General features: G+C 43.4%; 1 protein-coding gene across 1 annotated transcript; it reads right to left on the bottom strand.

The window, feature by feature from the left end:
* Positions 1–870: 870 nt before the first annotated feature.
* UXT (ubiquitously expressed prefoldin like chaperone) lies at positions 871–8318 on the bottom strand. The gene is made up of 7 exons (XM_023201978.1): positions 8187–8318; positions 7902–8008; positions 6866–6947; positions 6656–6723; positions 6266–6373; positions 1156–1219; positions 871–970 (listed from the first exon to the last, which is right to left on the bottom strand). The coding sequence occupies exons 2-7, from the start codon at positions 7997–7999 to the stop codon at positions 917–919; spliced, it is 474 nt and encodes a 157-aa protein (XP_023057746.1). The 5' UTR covers positions 8000–8008; positions 8187–8318; the 3' UTR covers positions 871–916.
* Between the last annotated feature and the right edge of the window lie 15817 nt (positions 8319–24135).

Here is a 24135-nt window from a genome sequence, read left to right as displayed (position 1 = left end):
GAAGACAGCCTCCAAGGACGGGGGTGGGTAGCCCTGTTTTTCTCTGATTGGCGGATGAGGGACTCCTAGACCCCTGCCAAAACACCAAGGGGGTGGTGCCGCACGCCACGCTGCTCAGCGGAAGCAGGACTTGTATAGAAATGGGCGTTAGCAGCCGGCGGGAGTGGGTCGGGCTGGGCTCCGCGTAGGCGGGCAGGGCAATTCTATGGTTAGAGAAGACCATAGAGCTAGGTAGAAGACGAATTTAGAACAGCGGAGGTAGGAGGGCAGGATGGCTGTCAGGCACACGAAGGAGCATTGAGTGGCAGAAACGAAATGCCTTCAGAGGGCAGGGTTGAACTGTGGCCGGAGTTAAAAAGGGGAGGAACCTGGCTCTGCGTTGATTGGCGGAGGCTGGACTCAACCTAGAATAGGGGCCGGACTAGGGAGAGCGGGATCCAGCTCCGTGCCTATTGGAAGCTGGAACCACTTACAATAGCAGGGGCTAGGACAAGGTAGGGCTGAGACGGATTTAGGGTAACGATTGGGTGTGTGAAAGGGTAAACCTTAGGGCCCTCGTTCCCTTTTGGATCGAACAAACCTCCACCATGAATTGGCCCATTCTCTATGGCAATTCAAAGGGTGGTGTCTAGGAAAAGGAATGGAAGGGTGAGGTGGGGGCCCAGGTTGCCAAAATGACAGGAGAGAGGGCAGTGCACAAGGTCAACTGGCAAATGCTGCCAGGCAACAGGCTGGAGGCAGGACTGTTGGGGCATTTTAGAGGTTCCACAGAGAGACTGGATCTCTGGGTCTCTCAGTAACTTTGTGCCCTACGAACAGGCCCCCGTGGCAACCAGCAGGGTTTATGGGGAAAAAGAAGGGCCATGTGACTCAAAGGCATTCAGGTTCTTTAATGTCTGAGGATGGGGGGAAGAAGTCAATGGTGAGGCGTCTCTGGGAAATTCTGCAGGCCTTGTAGTTCTCTAAGCCCCTGAAAAAGAGGACAGAAGAGACTGAACAAAGATTGAGTCTGGGTTACGCCCCCAGGCTTGCTCTGACCTCCCTCCCTTGACTACAGTTTAAAGGGAAAGATGGTCCTTCTCTTCTTTCGCTCTCTCCCTTCTTCAGGTCACCACCCTAAACACAGAGTCTGGTAGTGGGGTGAGCTGCTCTCACCTCTAGCAACATGTGGATATGGGCTTTGATATTCATGGAGTCCTTGGTGAGGCTGTTGCTGAGCCTAGAGAAAAGAAACAAAGGGCAAAATGGGCCCCACTTATGAGTATGAGGAGGACCCTTCCTTATCACGTCAAGATCTACTTATATCTTGGATGATTTCCACCTGGCTCACTCCTATGCAGAAGTGCCAAGCCACCATCTGGTTTTCACTGATTCAAAGATTATTAAATGCCTACTGTATGCCAGGCAATTTTAGGCACTGGGGAGATAGCAGCAAACATAACAAACAAAACTCCTGGCCTGATGGACTTCAAATTCTTGTAAAGAGAGACAGACAAAAAAACTGATGAAATAAAAGATGTGTCAGATGGTTCTAACTAAAATAAAAAAATTTTAAAATGAGAGAATAAGGAGTACGGGAGTGGGGGGCTGCAATTTTAAATAAAGGGCTCAGGGATGGCTTCACTGAGAAGCACTTGAGTAAAGAGACTTAAAGAGTGAATTTTGAGTAGGGTGGCTATATGGAGGATGTGTTCCACACACAAGGGGCAGCAAACACAAAGGCACTGAGGTGGGTGTGTGCCTGGCATGTTTGAGGTGCAGCAAAGAGGCCACTCTGGCTGAAGGAGAATAAGTGAAGGGGGAATGTAAGAGGTGAGGTCAGAGAGGTAATGAGGGAGGCAGACTGTGTGAAGCTTACAAGGCCATGGTAAGGACCCTGGCTTTGACCTTAAGTGAGATGGGAGCCAAGGGAAGGTTGTGGCAGAGGAAGGAGGTTGAATTACATGAACCAGTCAGTTGACTCCTTTTCTCTAAGCCAGTTTGGATCAGATCTCACCCAAAAGAATCCTAATTGATATAAAGGGTCAAGGAAGGCCTTTCTGAAGAATGAAGAATGAGAAGGAACCGAAGAATGCCTAATGGTTAAGCAGTAGGAAAGTCTTTTCCACAAAAAGGCCAAGAGGCAACAAAGAGCTGTTTGAGAGGCAGTGAGGTCAGACCGTTAGAAATTAAGTGAGTGGTGAGGCAAAGTGGCGTAAGACAAGGTCCAAGAGGTAGGAGGAGATTAGATCAGGCAGGGTCTTGATATAATGATAAGGAATGTGGATTTTATTGTGCTGTCAATGTAGGAGTCAGTTTGAGGGGTAAATGAAACTAAATACTGTTGGAAAAGTAGAGAGCAATAAGACAGGATGTTAAATTGGAAAAACAAGTAGTATGAACCCATGTATATACCAATATCTCCCATGGTTTTATTTCTAGCCCAGAACTCTCTTGAACTTGACTAGGAGTTTTAATGACATCTTCTAAAACTCCACTTCAGTGTTTAATAAGTACCTCATACTTAACAGGTTCCAGACTAAACTCCTGACCTTCCCCTCCAAATCTACTCCTCCCCTATCTTCTCCATCTCAGATAATGGCAATTCCATCCTTCCAGCTGCTCAGCCAAAAACCTGGACTCCTCTCTCTCTCACACTTCACATCCAGTCAGCCATTCTTCTTAAAATCACGACTGTTCCATTGCAGGTAATGCTTCCGATCTCCATGATATGCTTTCTCCATAGCACTGTCAACATCTGACATACTACATCATTCATTTATTGTTTGTCTCCCCTGACTAGAATGTCAGCCGTATGAGGGCAGATTTTGGCCTTTTTTGTTTCCTGCTCTATCCCCAGGGACCAGAACAATGTGGGGCACAGAGCAGGCACCCAACGTATGCTGAATGAATAAGTGATTACTCCATTCAAAGGAACCTGAAGTTGGTTGAGTGTATGTTTAGGAACAGGAAATACATGAAGTATGGGTGTTGTTGCCAGAGAGCAAGAATACTTTCAAGAATATTCTGGGGGTAATGCTTAAAGAACGGAAGAATGAACCTGATCAGCTCCTAAGGGACTATTTGAACATCAAAAAAGAGAACAAAATTAGTTAATGGTATCAGCTTAGCTTATGAAAACCTATGAGTTCAACACTTTAAAAGGGAGAAAAATAGAGTTCACCAAATGCTAGCTGTAACACAAAAGGGATGTTTATCACTACTGATTTTTATTTGCTATGTGGAGAAGCAAATTACTACTGATTTAGTATGTAAGGCAGTGTGAATAGTCATAGTTATGCTGTTTCTTCTTCTTCTTTTTTTTTTTGAGACAGAGTCTCACTCTGTCGCCCAGGCTGGAGTGCAGTGACGTGATCTCAGCTCACTGCAACCTCCACCCTCTGAGTTCAAGTGATTCTCCTACCTCAGCCTCCCGAGTAGCTAGGATTACACGCGTCTGCCATCGCTCCTGGCTAATTTTTTGTATTTTTAGTAGGGACAGGGTTTCACCATCTTGGTCAGGCTAGTCTTGAACTCCTGACCTCGTGATCCGCCCGCCTCAGCCTCCCAAAGTGCTGGGATTATAGGCGTGAGCCACCGTACCCAGCCTTTATGCTGTTTCTTCTATAATTACATGTCTATTCATGAGATATGGATGTGTACTCCTTTCTGTGTCACCAGGAAAGAATATACAGAGATTTCATCCTTTCTACTTCCCAAACAAAGAAATATACTAAGAACAGGAAGAACTGACACTTTTGATCACATGGAATGACCAGAAAGTTAGTTCAAAGTATATCCCAAGTAACCAAATATTTTAAAGAGGAGAGCCAGCTACATAGACTCAAATCCTCACCTCTTAGAAAAATCAAACTTCTAGACAGTCCTACTAATTACAATAAAGCAGTAAGAGTCAACCATATTTTTCATCACACTAATAGACCAGGTCAGTATATCAAAAAGACCAGGCAAGGGAGGCAGGCACTGACAATTTAAATACTTCATTTTGGAGAAGTACATGGAGTCTCAAAAAAATTAAAATCTATTTGATAGGCTCAGAAATCCTGTGACATAACAAGGAAAGCCTTCTTATACAAACTGGACTTTAGCTGGGCGTGGTAGCTCACACCTGCAATCCCAGCACTTCGGGAGACTGAGGTGGGCGGATCACCTGAGGTCGGAGTTTGAGACCAGCCTGGCCAACATGGCAAAACCCTGTCTCTACTAAAAATACAAAAATTAGCCGGGAGTGGTGGTGGGTGCCTGTAGTCCCAGCAACTTGGGAGGCTGAGGCAGGAGAATCCCTTAAGCCCAGGAGGCAGAGGTTGCAGTGAGCCAAGATCGCACCATTGCACTCCAGCCTGGGCGACAAGAGCAAAATTCCTTCTCAAAAACAAACAAACTGGACTTGGTCTAAATGACCATCAGTTAAGAATTGTGTTGACCATGAAAGCAGGCCATTTAATTAAACTATATGCTAATTGGTCTGAACACCAAGAATCAGAAATCTCAGCAGGTCTGAGGTTCTTTTGGGTCCACTAACACCTGCTAGTCCTTCCCATGACTGGAAAGGTTTGAAAAGAAAAAAATTACTGAAACCCTAAGGGAGGCAACTCTGGAAAAAATGAATGTAGGAAGACATAAATGTAACCAACAAAGAAGTTTAGATCAATGGTATTCACACTTGTGAGATGCTGTTAATCTTAAGTGTATTTCTCAGTGCCCCCATGCTCATTCCATTGAAACCAAGCTCACCTCTCTTGGTAGTTTCTCTAGCATGCCAGGCACACTATTCCTCTTGCCAGGAATGCTCTTCCCCAGATAGCCCCATGGCTTCTTCACTCAGTCAAATGATTCAAATGTCCCTTCCTCTGGGAAGCCTTCCCTAGCTACATTTCAAATCCCTCATCTATGTTCCTAACTGCCCTTCCCTGCATAAAACCGTAAATCAAGCTTGTCCAACCCTCAACCAGTGGGCCACATGCGGTCCAGGACGGCTTTGAATGCAGCCCAACACAAATTCATAAACTTTCTTAAAACACTATGTGATTTTTTTTGCAACTTTTTTTTTTTTTTTTTTAGCTCATCAGCTATCATTAGCATTAGTGTATTTTATGTGTGGCCCAAGACAAATCTTCTCCCACTGTGGCCCACGGAAGCCAAAAGATTGGACACTCCTGCCTTAAACTCAGCTGGAGCCCACACTTTCTCTCCCCATCACCACCAACACATATCTGCTTCAATAACCACTTTAATTTGCTTCCAGCATACCCTTTCAAATTATTTCAACAAACATAAAGCCAGGCAGAGTGGTGCGCCTATAGTCCCAGTTACTTGGCAGGCTGAAGCAAGGGGATTGCTTGAGCCCAGGAGTTTGAGGACGTAGTATGCTATGATCGCAGCTATAAACAGTCACTGCTTTCCAGCCTGGGCAACACAGCGAGACACCATCTCTTAAAAACAAAAACAGAGTGTCTACTATATGTTTGTACTACTCTAGTCACCTGGGGTATAAACCAAATCTCCCCCTTTGTAAAACTTACATTCTAATTGGAGGAGACAACATGAGAAAGCAAGAAATTACATAGTAAATATTAGGGGGTGATAAGTGTTAGGGAAAAAAGTAGACGGAGGGGAATCAAGCATGCCAGGGGCTATGATTTTAAAGTTAGGTTACAGAGGGCCTCGTCGAGGAAGTGACATTTAAGTGAGATGAGTGAGGAGAAAGGAAGCCATGTGGGTACTGGGGAAAAGGGCAGTGCAGGCAGAGAGAACAGCTACGGCAATTGCCCTGGGGTGGGATCATTCTTGGGGTGCTGAAAGAAGCATGTGAAGGTCAGTGTGGCAGGAACACAGTGAATGAATAGTAAAATTAGCGGGAAGTGAAATCACAGGTAACTAGTTTTCTTGTTACCAATTCTAACAGGCTGAGACCTCATGGATCTGGTCATAATTGTATTTATGTGTAACAGTATAGTCCTTCTAGATTGTAAGCCTTGAAGGAACTTTTCTGTCTTGTTCACTGCTGCATTCCCACTGCTAAGCACAGTGCCTGGCATACAGAAGATTCCCAATAAATGTCTGCATGAATGAATGATACAAAGATCATTTTTTGAATGCTTATTATGTGCTATACATGGGCTTTGCAACCACATTTCTTCAGCCCCAGCTCTGAGGAGGAGGGGAGATGAGTCCTTAAGTATCATTCTAGGCAGCCATGGGGAAAGGGAGAAGAGTGTTGGAAATGGTGGTGTTTTTATACACTATCCTCATGGAATGGACTTACTCTGTGAGGAGAGAGCTCTTACGATCAATGAACTTGAGAGCTTCTGCCAGTGTCAACTCCAGGAAAAAACCATATCCCAGGGCCACATAGATGCGTGAAGTATCTGGGCTGAGGAAAGAGAGGTTAGAGGAAGTGCGGGGGAAGTCCTTATCACTGTTTAGCAGAGTTTATGTTTTGCTCCCCACCCTTCCCCAAATTGAGGCTCTGGGAAGGCAGGGATTTTGTCCTATTTTATTCACTGTCACATCCCCAGCACCTAGCTTATATCCTACTGGGATATAAAACCTTGTATAGTGCCTGGTACATAGAAGATACTCAAAAAAATATATGTTGCATGAGGGAAGGGGTAAGCTGAACCCTGTGGGCTCAGAGGGGCGGGTAGACACTCACACCACTGTGTCAACGAAGAAGTTACAGCCCAAATCCACCTGCATATATAACTCCGAGTGCTTAGCTTCCTGTGGGGCCAGGGAAAAAGAGGTAGGGGTCAGTGGTGAACTCTTAGGTCAGGTGACAGGTTTGGCTCTGGAGTCTCTCTTCCCATTTCCCTCCCTTGCCCACACACACCAAAAAAATGATACCCAACCCCATAGTCTTTACCTGGAGTCGCTCAATGACATTTCTCAGTTGAAGGTATTTGGCCAGCTGCTCATATACCTTGTCTCGATGGTCCAGCACCTTTCTGATGGGATGAAAGTACAATGGTGACCAATAGGCAGCCCCATTCCTCCTAGTATACCTCATATCATGACCCTCTGAGACTAAAAAGCTGAAAAGGCTTTTTAGTGTACAAGTTAATTTTGGGCTCTGGGTCAGACTGCCTGGGTTTGGATCTGGGCTCTGTCCTTTATAGATATGTGACTTTGGCAAGTAAGTAACCTGTTTGGGACTCGGTTTCCCCATTTATAAAATACAGATGACAGTATTACCTTGTAGAGTCATTAGGATTAAATGAGCATTTACTCAAAGCATCTAGAATAATGCCTACCAAATGGTAAACTCTCTATATATGTGTTAGCTATTATTACTATTACTACACTCCCAATACTGAACTCCAATCATAATGTCCCATCCTCACCCTAGAAAAATCCTCCATCCCTTTCAGGACGCGCATAGGCCTAGTTCTGAACACCTTACTTCCTGCTTAGATTAACAAAAATTGCAATAATATTTCTTCATACTTATTAAATCTCTACTATGTTTCAGGCATCCATGCTACTAAATTATTTACAAAGATGGGACATATGAAAAACTCAAAACCACTGCATGGGGAAGGTTCCGGAAAACTCCCCATTTCACAGAAAAGTTTATAGGGCACAGAAAGGCGAGGTATGACGTATTCACAAGGATGAAGAATGGCCGAGCCAGGATTCGAACCTGAGAACTGTGGCTCCAGAAAACAAGCCCTAAGCCGTCAAACATCGGAGGCCGCGCATGCGCTGACACGCCCCCTGCTATGAACGCCACGTCCCAGCCAAACTGCACCCCGGATATCATCCCCACTTCACGCTCCAAGGAGCGCGGGGCCGGACTCTGAACGCCTCGCCCACCAATCCAAAGGGTTGGCCCTAACTCTGAACGCCCCACCCACCACGTGGAATGTTCCAAACGCCCCGCCCCCCGCGCTGTCACTCACCGCAAGTCACGCTGCAGCACGTCACTGATGAAGGTCTCGTAGCGCAGTACTTTCTCCCCCGTGGCCTCCACCGCCCGCCGCTTAGGGGGCGTCGCCATGTTGGGCTCCTGGGGAGTGGGGAGGGGGAAGACCACGTTGACCGCTCCAGTTTGGCCTCACACACAGTTCATCTCTACCCTCTCAACGCTGGGAATCGACTTGTCCGGCTCAAGCTGGGGGTTCAGCCTTCCGCCCCTCCCAACTCGGGGACCCGGCCACCCAGGGATACCCAAGCACGGCCTTTACCTCAGGGCCGCCAGCAGTAAGAACGGTTGGTAGGAACCGCGGCTTCCGGGTGGCGCGGGTGAATGACGTAAGTGGCAAGCGCGCTGGCCAACCAAATAGCCAGCTGGGGAGGGGCGGGCCTGAGTGGAAGAAGACAGGCCAAAGGGGAGAAGAGAAGGGCGGGGCTTCACGGAATCCGAGGAGATCAAAGATGACTAGGGCGTGGGAGCAGGCCATCTGGCAATAAACTGGCCAATGGGGGACTGCAAAAGCGGCGCGTGGAGCCTATGGAGACCGTGCGTCGCTGGTGAGGGTGGGATTTAATAGGATTTGGCGGTTCTAAATTAGGCGCGACGCACAGGTGGCGGTAGAGAGAGGAAGTGAAGAGTTTAATATTTAAAAGGACCTAAGAATTGACCATGGTTCTGGTCTATAAGGAAGATCCCGTGTGATCTGTCGGCTTGGGTATTGATTTGTCATACGGGAGGTTTGGGTTTCACTCCTGGCAATGGGACTGAGTATGAGCACTTAAAAGGTTTTAAACAGAGACAGATTTTCTAAAATTCATCTTTGATAACTCCAGCTCTGTATCCGCAACCTATAACTGAGGCTCAAGCGGAAATTGACAACGCACTATATCTAATCACCTCGTTTGATAGGCAAATGGAGAGGGTGGCTGAAGTCCTCTGCAGAATATTGGCCATCTTGTAGTTAGGCATAGTTCCCATGTTTTTATTTAAATGGTAAGGTTTTTGTGAATTTATTCTTATGCACTAGAGTGACTGAGTGAATTTGTTTTTCAGGTTAGTTTTTTTTTTTTTTTAAATTATACTTTAAGTTCTAGGGTACATGCGCACAACGTGCAGGTTTGTTACATATGTATACATGTGCCATGTTGGTGTGCTGCACCCATTAACTCATTAGGTATATCTCCTAATGCTATCCCTCCCCCCTCCCCCCTCCCAACAATAGGCCCCGATGTGTGATGTTACCCTTCCTGTGTCCAAGTGATCTCATTGTTCAGTTCCCACCTATGAGTGAGAACATGCAGTGTTTGGTTTTCTGTTCTTGTGATAGTTTGCTGAAAATGATGGTTTCCAGCTGCATCCATGTCCCTACAAAGGACACGAACTCATCCTTTCTTATGGCTGCATAGTTATTCCATGGTGTATATGTGCCACATTTGCTTAATCTAGTCTGTCACTGAAATGCCTTAAATTCAGGTTAGATTTTCAAACAAGAACTTATAACCCAGCAACAGCAAGAATGGGCCTTTGCCTGGAGAAGAATCCAGACCATGGGATGAATCCCCAAATGCTATTTCAATCTGTAGAGCTTAGAGCACCCACCCCTACTAAGGAAGTCTTCCCAGATAATTTGTGTTTCATATGTAAAAGCAAGTTTTTTTTCAAATGCTGAAAACCCAAGCAAGTTAAGCCTTTCTTTTCTTTTCTTTTCTTTCTTTCTTTCTCTCTCTCTTTCTTTCTTTTTCTTTCTTTCTTTTCCTTCCTTTCTTCCTTTCTTTTCTCTCTTCTTTTTTTTTTTTTTACAGAGTCTTTGTCCCCTAGGCTGGTCTCAAACTCCTAGGCTTGAGTGATTTGCCCGCCTCGGCATCCCAAAATGCCAGGATTATAGGCATGAGTCAGCACACTTGGCAAAGTTAAGCTTTTCTTTGCCCTTAGAATGAGATAATTGTAAAATGAAAACATTTAGACTAATTTTTTTTGTCTGTAAATCTCATGTTACATATAGTTTAAATTACATTGAGTGTGATTGGAATAGATACTAGGTAGACAAATATTATCTAGTTAATCTATACCTACCACTTTCCTGTGAAAAGAGAGAAAAGAAGACACATATTTATTTAACAGAGAACACAGTTCTGATGGGCTGGAGATGAGTCTATGTAAGTTTATTAACTTACATTTCACAAAAAAGCATTTTTTACTTAAAAATATATTTCCAACTTTATTTTTACATTTCAAATCTACAGAAAAGTTGACAGTGAACACTCATATACCCTGCACTTAGGTTCGCCAATTGTTTTATTTTGAATTTTTAAATTTGTTTAGAGGCAGAGTCTTGCTCTCTTGCCTAGTCTAGAGTGCAGTGGTGTGATCTTGGCTCACTGCAACCTCCGCCACTGGGCTCAAGCGATCCTCCCGCCTAAGCTTCCTGAATAGCTGGGACTACAGGCATGAGCCACCATGCCCAGCTAATTTTTTGTAGAAATGGGGTTTCACCATGTTGCCCAGGCTGTCTCTAACTCCTGAGCTTACTCAGTTCACCCAACTTGGCCTCCCAGGGTGCTGGGATTGCAGGCGTGAGCCACCGCACTCAGCCTGGATTCACTCGTTAATATTTGATCACATTTGCTTTCTTTCCAGACCGCAGGATAATTGTTGACATGGCTGCATAGCATTCCATTCTTTGGATGGCCTCAGATTTTTGAGCCACTCCTCTGTCACTGGATGTTTGAATGTGTCCAGATATTTTCATTGTTATAACCAGGATGGGATAACAGTCTTTGCTGTCAAATTTTTGTGCAGAGCCATGATTATTTCCTTGTGATAAATTCCTAGACGTAGAATTTATAGATTTTTTTTTTCTTTTTGAGACAGTCTCACTTTGTTGCCCAGGCTGGAGTACAGTGGTGTGATCTCTGCTCACGGCAACCTCCGCCTCCCGGGTTCAAGTGATTCTTCTGCTTCAGCCTCTGGAGTAGCTGGGACTATGGGCACACACTACCACGCCGCCCAGCTAATTTTTGTATTTTTAACAGACACAGGGTTTCACCATGTTGGCCAGGCTGGTCTCGAACTCGTGACCTCAAGTGATCTGCCCACCTTGACCTCCTAGGATGCTGGGATTATAGGCATGAGCCACCTCACCTGGCTGAATTTATGGATTTAAGGGAGGTCACTGCATTCTAAATCAAGTGTTGGGTGACAGTGGTATGCATAATAGTGAACCTCCTCATCTAAGCTCTACATCAGGGGTCAGCAAATTATAGCCCCTTGTTTGCTGACCCTTTACAGCTTCCTATAGCCTGCAAACTAGGAATACTATTTACATCTTTAAAGGACTTGAGGAAAGTAAAAAGAGAATATTTTGTGACACATCAAAATTACATGAAATTTGCATTTTAGTGTCCATTAATAAAATTTTCTTGGGACACAAGTCTTACTCATTTGTTTACATATTGTCCGTTACTGCTTTCATGCTATAAGGGCAGAGTTGAGTAGTTGCCAAAGAGACCACATGGTATGGACATCCTAAAGTATTTACTATCTGGCCTTTTCCAGAAAAGGTTTGCCAACCCCTGCTCTGTACAATGTCACCAATATAGAGGTTGGGGCTCTAACCAGGTAGGTCTCCCTGGCTTCCGCTGGCAACCTCTTAACCTGGCTTATGGGTGTGCATTTTCAGGCTGGTGCTTCTGGGAGATAGGAGAGACATAGTCAGCCTGTTTCCAGCTCCAAGATGTGAGATGGACTGTGTCTCTTATGTCTGCATTTACATCTTCTCTCCTTTCCATCCAACTTCCTGCCCCCAGCTCTGACTCATAGGTCTCTGTCTTTGCCTTTTCCCAAGAAGAGCAAGAAATGACTAAGGCCCAGGGGAGGCTGCATTTCCCTGATAGCTAATGATGTAGAACATCTTGCCATGTGCTTATTTGTCATCTACATGTCCTTTATGGTGAAATGTCTCTTCACATTCTTTGCTCATTTTTCAAATGGATTGCTTAAAAAACAAAACAAAACAAAACAAAAACTTGAGTTTTGAGAGTTCCTTACATTCTCTCGGTATGAGTTATTTGTCAGATATGTGGTTTGCAAATATTTCCTCCCAGGCTGTAGTTTGTCTTTATTTCCTCTTAACAAGGTCTTTGTTAGAGCAAACATGTTTAATTTTGAAGTCTAGTTTATTGATTTAAAAACATTTTTTTGGATCCTGCTTTTGTTGCTGTGTCTAAGAACTCTTCACAAGCCCTAGCTCCCAAAGATGTTCTCCTGTGTTTTATTTTTAAAGTTTTAAAATTTTATGTTAGACATTTAAATCTGTGATCTATTTTTAAAAAACAGCTTTACTGAGATGCAATTCACATACAATAAAACCCACACATTTGAAGTATACAGTTCAGCAGTTTTTAATATATTCTCAGAGTTGTATGAACATTACCACAATCTAACTTTATTTTTTTAATAATTGTTTTTGTTTTTGAGACAGGGTCTCATGCTGTCCCAGGCTGGAGTGCAGTGGTAGGATCTTGGCTCACTATAGCCTCAATCTCTCGAACACAAGCGATCCTCCCTGCCTCACCCCCTCAAGTAGCAGGGACTATAGGCATGTGCCACCACGCCAACTAAGTTTTGTATTTTTTGTAGAGATGGAGCTCCGCTATGTTACCCAGGCAGGTCTTGAACTCCTGAGCCCAATCGATCTGCCCACCTCGGCCTCCCAAAGTGCTGGGATTACAGGCGTGAGCCGCCGTGTCCAGCAATCTAGAGTATTTTCATCACCCCAAATAGAATTCCTGTGCCCACTCCTCAGTGTGCTCTCCCCACCCCAGCCCTAAGCAACCACAAATTTAATTTCATCTGTATAAATCTGTGTATTCTGCACATTTCAATAAATAGAATCATGTACACTATGTGGCCTTTTATGCCTGGCTTCTTTCACTTAGCATAATATTTTAAAGGTTTATTTGTCCATGTTATAACACTTATTAGTACTTTATTCCTTTCTATGGCTGAATGATAGTCCCTTGTGCATATATACCACATTTTGTTTATTTCTCTTACCAATTTTAATAAAATGTAAAGTCCTTACTCCTTTTAAGTCCCTTTTCCTCTCCCCTTATAACATTAAATGTTAAATAAATATTTCCTCTCTATATATTGGGAATCATCTCAATGTTATAATTTATACTTCAACCATCAAGCACCATTTAGTAAACTTGAGAGGGAGAATAAAGTCTATTTACTGATATTTTTGCTCCTTTTGTTGTTGTTTTCCTTTCTGATGTTCCAAGATTCCTTCTTATATCATTGCCCTTCTGTTGTAAGGATTTTCTTTAGCCATTCTTTCAAGGTAAGTCTGCTGGTAACACATTCTCTTAGTTTCCTTCATCTGAGAATATCTTGATCTCACCGTCATTCCTAAGGACATTTCTGCCAGCTAAAGAATTCTTGGTTGGTATTTCTTTTATGTCATCTCTTGAAAACTGTTGTGCCACTTCCTTCTGGCCTCCGTGTTTTCCGATGAGAAATTCACTGTCATTAAAATTATTTTTCTTATGTAGATAAGATGTCATTTCTTCTTGCTTTCAAGAATTTTTATTTGTCTTTAGGCCAGGCATAATGGCTTGTAATCCCAGGATTTTGGGAGGCTGAGGTGGGCAGAGCACTTGAGGTCAGGAGCTCGAGACCAGACTGGCCAATATGGTGAAATTCCCATCTCTACTAAAAATACAAAAATTAGCTGGACATGGAGACACCTGCCTGTAATCCCAGCTAGCAAGAGGCTGACGCAGGAGAATCGCTGGAACCCGGGAGACAGAGGTTGCAGTGAGCCGAGATAGTGCCCCTGCACTCCAACCTGGGCAGCAGAGCAAGACTCTGTCTCTAAAAAAAAAAAAAAAGAAAAAGAAAAAGAAATTTTCTTTGACTTTAGTTTTCAAAAGTTTGACTCTGATGTGCCTCAGCATGGATTTCTTTACGTTTATCCTGTTTAGGGTTTGCTCAGCCTTTTGAATCTGTTTATTTTTAGCCAAATGTGGCAAAATTTCAGACATTGTTTCTTTGAATGCTTTTTCAGTTCTTTCCTCTTTCTTCTCTCTTTTCTGGACTTTGATGACACAAATGATTGAATTTTTGGTTCCACTGGTCCCTGAGGCTCTATTCATTGGTTTTCAGTCTACTTTTCTCTGTTGTTTGGAGTAATTTCTATTGTTCTGTCTTCATGGTTTGTGATTCTTTCTTGTGTCCTCTTCATTCTGCCTTTGAACCCATTCATTGAGCTTTAGATTCAGTTATTGTGAGACAAAGTACCATATGTAAGAAGCTATGTTTGCTCATTCTGCTTACCAGCAGAATTTCACAAAATCCCTTATCAGTAGAATTTTACAAAGCCCCTGACTCAGTGACTCAGCACCACCCGCTGGAAGAATGTTCTGAAGATGATCAGCAGGATGGAGGACAGCCTGCCGCGTCTCTTGTGTGAATCATGGCAGTTTTAGAAAAGATAAGTTCAGCGATCCCAATCCTTGCCTCTTCCTAGACAGAAGATAACGTCTGACAGGATTAATAATTAGGCCTCTGTAATCTACAACCAGATGTGCCCTCATACCCAAGCCTTAATGTGACTTTGCTCTAATGTAACTTCTGAGCACTTTTGATGTAACTTCTAAGCTACATACAGACCTGCCACCATCTGTGTATAAACTGTGGCCTAAAACAGTTGGAGCAGTTTAACAGAAACTCTCTGAAAGACTCTCCCCGGTTGCAATCTTCAGTAAGAGTTCTGAATAAAATTAATTTAGGCCGGGCACGGTGGCTCACACCTGTAATCCCAGCACTTTGGGAGGCTGAGGTGAGCGGATCACTTGAGCTCAGAAGTTCAAGGCCAGCCTAGGCAACTTGGCCAAACCCCGTCTCCACAAAAATACAAAAGTTAGCCGGCTGCAGTGGCGCATACCTCTAGTCCCAGCTACTCGGAAGGCTGAGGTGGGAGGATCACTTCAGCCCAGGAGATGGAGTCTGTCTTCAGTGAGCCAACATTGTGCCACTGCACTCCAGCCTGGGCGACAGAGACCCTGTCTTGATATACAGAGATACCCTACAAGCTTTTATTTTTTAGAAGCCTGATTTTATTCTTTAGTTGACAGTATTTTTCAGCTCTAAAATTTTCATTTGGAAATTTTATGATGGCAGTGCCCTCGTGAACTAATCATCTTCCAAAGGCCACACCTCTTAATACTGCTACATTGGGGATTAAGTTCCAACCTATGAATGTTGGGAGACACATTCAGACCATAGCAGGCCCTCTCCATTTTCTCCTGAACATGCATGCAGATTTGTTCATGTACAGTCTTCCAGCCCACTTGGGATAAGTAGGATCTTATCAAGGCTTTTTTTGTCTGTCTCATTCGCTGGATCTCCCTGTTAAATTTATTACTGAACTGTTGATTTATTACTTACCCCAGTCAGTATCAAGACCTCAGAATGTCTCTGATATTGACCTTTCCTGGTTGTTAGCCACTGAGATCACTGTTGTTTTATTGTTTGTTTGTTTGTTTTAAGACAGAGCCTGACTTTGTTGCCTGGGCTGGAGTGCAGTGGCGCAATCTCGGATCACTGCAACCTCAGCCTCCTGGGTTCAAGCAATTCTCGTGCCTCAGCCTCCTGAGTATCTGGGATTACAGGTGTGCTCCTCCAGGCCTGGCTAATTTTTGTATTTTTAGTAGAGACAGGGTTTTACCATGTTGGCCAGGCTGGTCTTGAACTCCTGACCTCAAGTGATCCACCTCTGCTTGGCCTCCCAAAGTGCTGGGATTACAGGTGTGAGCCACCGCACCCCGCCTGAGATCACTGTTGTGTTGTGTTGTGTTGTTTTGTTTTGTTTTGTTTTATTTTTTTTATTTTGAGATTAAGTCTCTGTCGCTCAGGCTGGAGTGCAATGGCACAATCTCGGCTCACTGCAACCTCCGCCTCCTGGGCTCCAGCAATTCTTCTGCCTCAGCCTGAGATCACTGTTGTTTTAAGTGTTGCTTCTGTGCGTAGAATTTTCCTCACTGCTCTAAATAAAGTCAGCCCTCTCCTGCAGCAGAGCTGCTGGTTCTTTGAATCTGTCCTTTCTTGGTGGAGCTTCTGTGCCTCAGAGCTGGAGGGGATAGTAACAGCTCTAGATTAAAACACCACAGGCACCTACTGTTCTTACTGAGATCTGAGATTCAGTAGATTTTCTTTTACTTTTTCCTATCAGAGCTTGCCAGAACACTTAATATATTGATTTTTAGAAATATTTTATTTTTTGTGGGTACATAGATATATATATTTATGGGGTACATGACGTATTTTGATACAGGCATACAATGTATAAAAATCACATCAGGGTAAATGGGGTATCCATCACCTCAATCATTTAGCCTTTCTTTGTGTACAAACAATCCAATTATAGTCTCAGTTATTTTGAAATGTACAATAAATTATTGTTGACTGTAGTCACCCTGTTGTGCTATCAAATACTAGATCTTATTCATTCTATCTAATTATATGTTTGTACACATTAGCCATCCCCACTTCTCCTGCAACCCCACTACCCTTCCTGGCCTCTGGTAACCATCATTCTATTCTCTATCTCCATGAGTCCAATCGCATTAATTTTTAGCTCCCACAAATAAGTGAGAACATGTGAAGTGTGTCTTTTTGTGCCTGTCTTATTTCACTGAATATCTTCCAGTTCCATCCATGTTGTCGCAAATGACAGGATCTCATTCATTTTTGGGGCTGAATAGCACTCCATTGTGTATATATAGTACCACATGTCCTTTATCCATTCATCTGTTGATGGACTCTTAGGCTGCTTCCAAATCTTGGCTATTGTGAACAGTGCTGCAATAAACATGGGAGTGCAGATATCTCTTTGATATACAGATTTTCTTTCTTTCCCTCTCTCTTTCTTTTTTCTTTTCTTTCTTTCATATAGGGTCTCACTCTGTCACCGAAGTGGGAGTGCAATGGCTTGATCTTGGCTTGCTGCAGCCTTGACCTCCCAAGCTCAAACAATCCTCCCATCTCAGCTTCCTGAGTAGCTGGGACTATAGGCATGCACCACCATGCCTGGCTAATTTAGAATATATATATTGGGTAGAGATGGGTTTCATCATGTTTGCCCGGGCTTAGGATTATGTTTTCTATTTCTGTGAAGAATGTCATTGGTATTTTGACAGGAGTTGCTTTGAATCTGTAGATTGCTTTGAGTAGTATGGTCATTTTAACAATATTGATTCTTCCAATCCATGAATATGGAACATGTCTCCATTTTTTTGTGTCCTCTTCAATTTCTTTTACAGTTTTATTGCAGAGATATTTCACTTCTTTGGCTAAGTTTATTCCTGGGTTATTTTATTTTATTTGTAGGTATTATAAATGGGATTACTTTGCTGACTTCTTTTTCAGATGGTTTGTTGTTGGCATATAGAAATGTTATTGATTTCTGTATGTTGATTTTGTATTCTGCAACTTGACTGAATTTGTTTATTAGTTCTAGTAGTTTTTTTGGTGGAGTCTTTAGGCTTTTCTAACTGTAAGATCATATCATCTGCAAACAAGAATAATTTGACTTCTTCCTTTCCAATTCAGATGCCCTTTATTTCTTTTTCTTGTCTGATTGTTCTAGTTAGGACTCCCAGGACTATGTTGAATAACAGTGCTGAAAGTGGGGATCCTTGTCTTGTTCCAGATCTTAGAGGACAAGCTTTCAGTTTTTCTCCATTCAGTTTGATACTAGGTGTGGGTCTGCCACATGTGGCTTTTATTATATTGAGGTATGTTCCTTCTATACCCAGTTTTTTGAGGGTTTTTGTCATGAAGGGAGGTTGAATTTTATCAAATGCTTTTTATCATCAGTTGAAATGATCATACGGTTTTTGTCATAACCAACAATTGAAGCAAAAAGCAATAAAATGCTACACTTTAACTTCATTCCCCAGCTTTTAAACTTTTTGTTGTTTCTATTTATAGCTTATTATACTGTTTCTATCTTGAAAAGTTGTGGTATTATTATTTTTGATAGGTTCATCTTTTAGTCTTTCTACTCAAGATAGGAGTAGTTTACATACTGCTGTTACATTGTTATACTATTCTGTGTTTTTCTGTTTACTTATTACCAGTGAGTTTTGCACCTTCATGTTTGAAGGATATTTTTACTGGATATACTGTTCTAGGGTAAAAGATGTTTTTCCTTCAATACTTTAAATATGTCATGCCACTCTCTTCTGGCCTGTAAGGTTTTTTGTTTCCTCTGACTGTGTACTTTCAAATAGCCTGTCTTCAAGCTCACTAATTCTTTTTTCTGCTTGATCAATTTTGCTTTTAAGTGACTCCGATGCATTCTTCAGTATGTTAATTGCATTTTTCATCTCCAGAATTTCTGCTTCATTCTTGTTATTTCAATCTCTTTGTTAAATTTATCTGATAGAATTTCAAATTCCTTCTCTGTGTTACCTTGAATTTTGTTGAGCTTCCTCAAAACAGCTATTTTGAATTATCTGTCTGAAAGGTCACATATCTCTGCCTCTCCAGGATTGGTTCCTGGTGCCTTATTTAGTTCATTTGGTGAGGTCATGTTTTCCTGGATGGCCTTAATGCTTGAGGATGTTCATTGGTGTCTGGGCATTGAAAAGTTAGGTATTTATTGTCATCTTTGCAGCCTGGACTTGTTTATACCTGTCCTTTTTGGGAAGGCTTTCCAAGTATTTGAAGGAACTTGGGTTTTGTGATCTAAGTCTTTGGTCACTGCAGTCATAGCTGCATTAGAGAGCACCCTGACCTCAGTAATGCTGTGACTTTTGCAGAATGGTAGAGGTACCAAACAAATGAAGTCTCTGTCTGTGCTGAGCTGCTTGTAGCTGGGGGAGGGGTGACACAAGCACCTCTGTGTTTACGACAACTAGGACTGCGCTGGGTCAGACCCAAAGGCAGCACAGCCCTGGGTCTTGCCCAAGGTCCATGGTGTCCATTGCGTGGGTACTGCCTATGTTCAGTCAAGGCCCAAGGGCTCTACAGTCAGCAGGCGGTGAATCCAGCCAGGCTTATATATTTCCTTCTGGGTGGCGAGTTCCCTCAGGCCCCAGGCAGGTTCAGAGATGCCATCCAGGAGCCATGGCCTGGAGTCAGGAACCTTAGGAATCAACCTGGTGCTCTAGTCTACTGTGGTGGAGCTAGCACCCAAGCCGTAAGACAAAGTCCTTCCTACTCATGCTTCCCCTTTCTTCAAGCGAGGAAGTCTCTCCCTGTGGCTACCACCACTCTAGGCTTGCAGAAGGTACTGCCTGGCTACTGTTGATGTTCATTTGAGGCCCAAGGGCTTGTCAGTCAGTTTGTTGTGAATGCTGCCAGTCCTGAGTCTCTTCCTTCAGGGCAGTGGGCTCCCCTCTGGCCCAGGGCAGGTCAAGGAGCCAAGGCCTGGAATCAGGGACCCCAGGAGCTTAGTTGGTGCTCTACCCTACTGTGGCTAAGCTGGTACCCAAGCTGTAAGACAATGTCCCCTTCACTCTTCTCTCTCCTTTCCTCAAGCAGAAGGAGTCTCTCCCCATAGCCACCACAGCTGGGAATGTGCTGGGTCACACCTGATGCCAGCATGCCTCTGAATCTCACCCAATGCCCATGGTGAGCAGTGCCTGGCTATCACCTCTAAGTATTCAGGGCCTAATGGCTCTTTAGTCAGTAGGTGATGACTCCTGCCAGGACTGGATCCTTCCCTTCAAGGCAGCAGGTTCCTTTCTGGCCTAGGGTGTGTCTAAATTGCCTGCGAGCTAGGGCCTGGAATGGGGGCCTCAGAATTCTGCCTGGTACCCTATTCTACTGTGGCTGAGCTGGTATCCAAGTTACAAGACAAAGTCCCTTTAACTCTTCCCTTTCCTCTCTCCAAGCAGAGGGTAAGAGTCTCTCCCAGAGCTGCAAGCTGTGCTGCCTGGGATTAGAAGAGGGGTGACACAAGCACTCCCTTGGCCACCCCAGCTGCTGTCTCACTAGGTCACATGCACCCCAAGTCCACTGGCTCTAAGCTCAAAACAGCACCAGGATTTGCCTAGGAATTGCAGTCCTTGTGGCCTAGACTGCCTTTCAAGTTTATTTAAAACCCCAGAGTTTATATTTTTATTTTTTATTTTGCTTTAAGTTCCAAGATGCGTGTGCAGAATGTGCAGGTTTGTTACATAGGTATACATGTGACATGGTGGTTTGCTGCACCTATTGACCTGTCCTCTAAGTTCCCTCCCCTCACCCCCCACCCCCCGATAGGCCCTGGTGTGTGATGTTCCCCTCCCTGTGTCCATGTGTTCTCATTGTTTAATTCCCACTTATGAGTGAGAACATTCAGTGTTTGGTTTTCTGTTCCTGTGTTACTTTGCTGAGGATAATGGCTTCCAACTGCATCCATGTCCCTGCAAAGGACATGATTTCATTCCTTTTTATGGCTACATAGTATTCTATAGTGTATATGTACCACATTCCCTTTATCCAGTCTATCATTGATGGGCATTTGAGTTGGTTCTATGACTTGGCTATTGTGAATAGTGCTGCAATAAACATATACATGCATGTGTCCTTATAGTAGAATGATTTATATTCCTTTGGGTATATACCCAGTAATGAGATTGCTGGGTCAAATGGTATTTCTGGTTCTAGATCCTTGAGGAATCGCCATACTGTCTTCCACAATGGTTGAACTAATTTATATTCCCACTAACAGCGTAAAATAAAACCACACATCTACAACAATCTGATCTTAGACAAACCTGACCAAAAAAAGCAATAGGGAAAGGATCTCCTATTTGATAAATGGTGCTGGGAAAACTGCCTAGCCATATGTAGAAAACTGAAATTAGACCTCTTCCTTATACCTTATACAAAAATTAACTCAAGATGGATTAAAGACTTAAATGTAAAACCCGAAGCCATAAAAACCCTAGAAGAAAACCTAGGCAATACCATTTGGAACATAGGCATGGGCAAAAACTTCATGACTAAAACACCAAAAACAGTTGCAACAAAAGCAAAGAAATGGGATCTAATTAAACTGAAGAGCTTCTGCACAGCAAAAGAAACTATTATCCGAGTGAACAGGTAAGCTACAGAATGGGAGAAAATTTTTGCAATCCACCCACGTGACAATGGTCTAATATCCAGAATTTATAAGGAACTTAAACAAATTTACAAGAAAAAACAAACAACCCCATCAGAAAGTGGGCAAAGGATATGAACAGACACTTCTCAAAAGAAGACATTTATGTGGCCAACAAAAATATGAAAAAAAGCTCCACATCAATGATCATTAGAGAAATGCAAATCAAAACCACAATGAGATGACATCTCACACCAGTCAGAATGGTGATTATTAAAAAGTCAAGAAACAGTAGATGCTGGTGAGCCTGTGGAGAAATAGGAACCCCAGCGTATTTTAGCCAGTGATGGCAGAGCTTGCTGGAACTCAGGTTTTGATTGCTGGGATGGATGTCCTTTGGTTAGGGCTCATCTAAATGCTCCCTCCATAGCCGCCGGCTGAGTTCTGCCCCCATGTTGCTTTTCGCTGTGACAGGGCAGCACTGAGTTCCAATGCAAAGCCCCACATTCACTGTGTTCTCCCTTCCCCAAGCACACAGATTCTCTCTCTGCACCAAGTGGCCACTGCCAGTTGATGAGGGAGGGATACTGTAGGCGATTCAAGACTGTCTTTCATACCTTCTTTAGTGCCTCTTTCCTTAAAATAATATTAAAACCAAGTAATGTGATTGCTTACCAGATTTTTGGTTCTTATGAAGGTGCTTTTTTGTGTGTATAGTTGTTCAATTTGGTGTTCCTGTCGGGGGACAATCAGTGGAGGCTTCTATTTGGCCATCTTGCTCTGCTTCCAAGCCTCACTAGATTTTCTTGAATAACCACTTCTCAATTTGTTATATTACTTTGGCAAATTTCCAGAATCTTTAACTGGTTGTTTTTGGCAATTTTGTCCACTTTTGTCTTGAGTTTTGTGGAGAGGATTGCCGAGCTCCTTAGTCAACTTTTCCAGATGTCTCTCCCTTTCTTGTAACTAGAGTTTTGATTGTGTCACTTAAAAAGTATTAGTATGTTTCACAAAAATGTGTACCAATATGAATTAGCAGTTTATTTATTTATTTATCTATTTTTTAAGATGGAGTCTTGCTCTGTCGCTCAGGCTGGAGTGCAGTGGCGCAATCTCGGCTTACTGCAACCTTCGCTTCCCTGGTTCAAGCCATTCTCCTGCCTCAGCCTCCCAAGTAGCCGGGATTACGGGCATGCACCACCATGCCTGGCTAATTTTTGTATTTTTAGTAGAGGTGGGGTTTTGCCATGTTGGCCAGGCTGGTTTCAAACTCCTGACCTCAGGTGATCCACCTGCCTCAGCCTCCTAAAGTGTTGGGATTATAGGCGTGAGCCACCGCACCCATCCTTTGCCCATTTTTTTTTTTTTTTTTTTTTTTTTGAGACGGAGTCTCGATCTGTCGCCCAGGCTGGAGTGCAGTGGCGCGCTCTCGGCTCACTGCAGGCTCCGCCTCCCGGGTTCACGCCATTCTCCTGCCTCAGCCTCCCAAGTAGCTGGGACTACAGGCGCCCGCCATCTCGCCCGGCTAATTTTTGTATTTTTTAGTAGAGACGGGGTTTCACCGTGTTAGCCAGGATGGTCTCGATCTCCTGACCTCGTGATCCACCCGTCTCGGCCTCCCAAAGTGCTGGGATTACAGGCTTGAGCCACCGCGCCCGGCCCCTTTGCCCATTTTTTTTAGTTGGGTTATTTATTTTGTTTTAGCGAAGTGTAAGAGTTCTTTATGTGTGATTTTTGTGCCATATCTAAGAAGCCATTAAGGGGCAGGATTTGAATACATATCTGGCTCCGGCATTCATGTTCTTAACCATTACACTACACTGCCTGTCTTGAATTAGCAGTTTAGATGTAAACGATTTATGCATGTTGTGACTTAGACTCTTGATTTATTCCAAACATACTTAGTCAACATGCAGTGTCTGTATTTTTACATGTGTATTTGTATATATGTGATGATTGTGACACATAAGAATGGTTATTGCATTATTCCCAACAATAGAAGATAATGGTTTGAAGCAGCAATAGATGAGTACTATTATTGCTCTCCCTATTAATGGTACCCTTATTTCAGTGATGATGTTCTCTGTCATTTTTGCCCATCACTTTTGTTTAATAGTCTTTTCTCACTTCTAGAAAAAAATGTATTTCTTCTTTAATATCTGATACAGTTAATGACAGAGCAAGAGCACCATCATCTCGGACAAACACCGCCACTTTAAGTTCCAGCTCCCTTTCTAGCCTCATGAATTTCAAGGAAATCACTTCTGTTCTAACTACAAGCAGCCAGAAAAGAGCAGACAGTAAAACACAAATAAGACAGCTCAGGCATAGAGGGAGGCGGGGAGGTAGTCTCTTGGGTAACTGCTGAACTTCACCCTCATACAAGGGGCCCCAGTAAAACAGTGGGCCTTACTAAACACATTACTTTCCGTTCAGGTGCACCAAGATAGGGAAGCTAAAAGTAGACTGGGGGGTATGCCTGCAACTGCAGGAAGATGTATGTGAACAGACACACAACTCTCCCTCCCAGATAAGCAAAAGAAGAGACACAGAAGCAGTCCAAGCCTCTGATAAACCCTCCCACCCTAAATCCTTAAAAGCTCTTAGTCTGTAAGAGAGTGGGCTCTGATCTCACTTGGCCAGAAGCCCCTATCAGGTTTGTTTTCTCTAAAATAAACCTGTGCTTGATTGTTGAACCACCTTTCATTTTTCTTTCCTCTTTCTTTAATTCTTAGTTAGGCTTTGTGTTCCCCACCCAAATCTTATCTTGAATTGTAATCCCCATAATCCCCACGTGTCAAGGGAGAGACCAGGTAGAGGTAATTGAATTGAATCATGGAGGTAGTTTCCTCCATGCTGTTTTCATGATAGTGAGTGAGTTCTCACGAGATCTGATGGTTTTATAAGGGGCTCTTCCCCTTTTACTTGGCACTTCTCCTTCCTGCCACCTCGTGAAGACAGTGTCTTGCTTCCCCTTTGCCTTCTGCCATGATTACAAGTTTCCTGAGGCCTTCCCAGCCACGCTGAGCTGTGAGTTATTTAAACCTCTTTCCTTTGTAAATCACCCAGTCTCAGGCAGTTCTTTAAAGCTGTGTGAAAATGGACTAATACAGTATCCCTC

This window comes from Piliocolobus tephrosceles, chromosome 12 (genome assembly GCF_002776525.5).
Source record: "Piliocolobus tephrosceles isolate RC106 chromosome 12, ASM277652v3, whole genome shotgun sequence".
Taxonomy (NCBI): domain Eukaryota; kingdom Metazoa; phylum Chordata; class Mammalia; order Primates; family Cercopithecidae; genus Piliocolobus; species Piliocolobus tephrosceles.
This window is presented reverse-complemented; position numbering and strand designations above follow the sequence as displayed.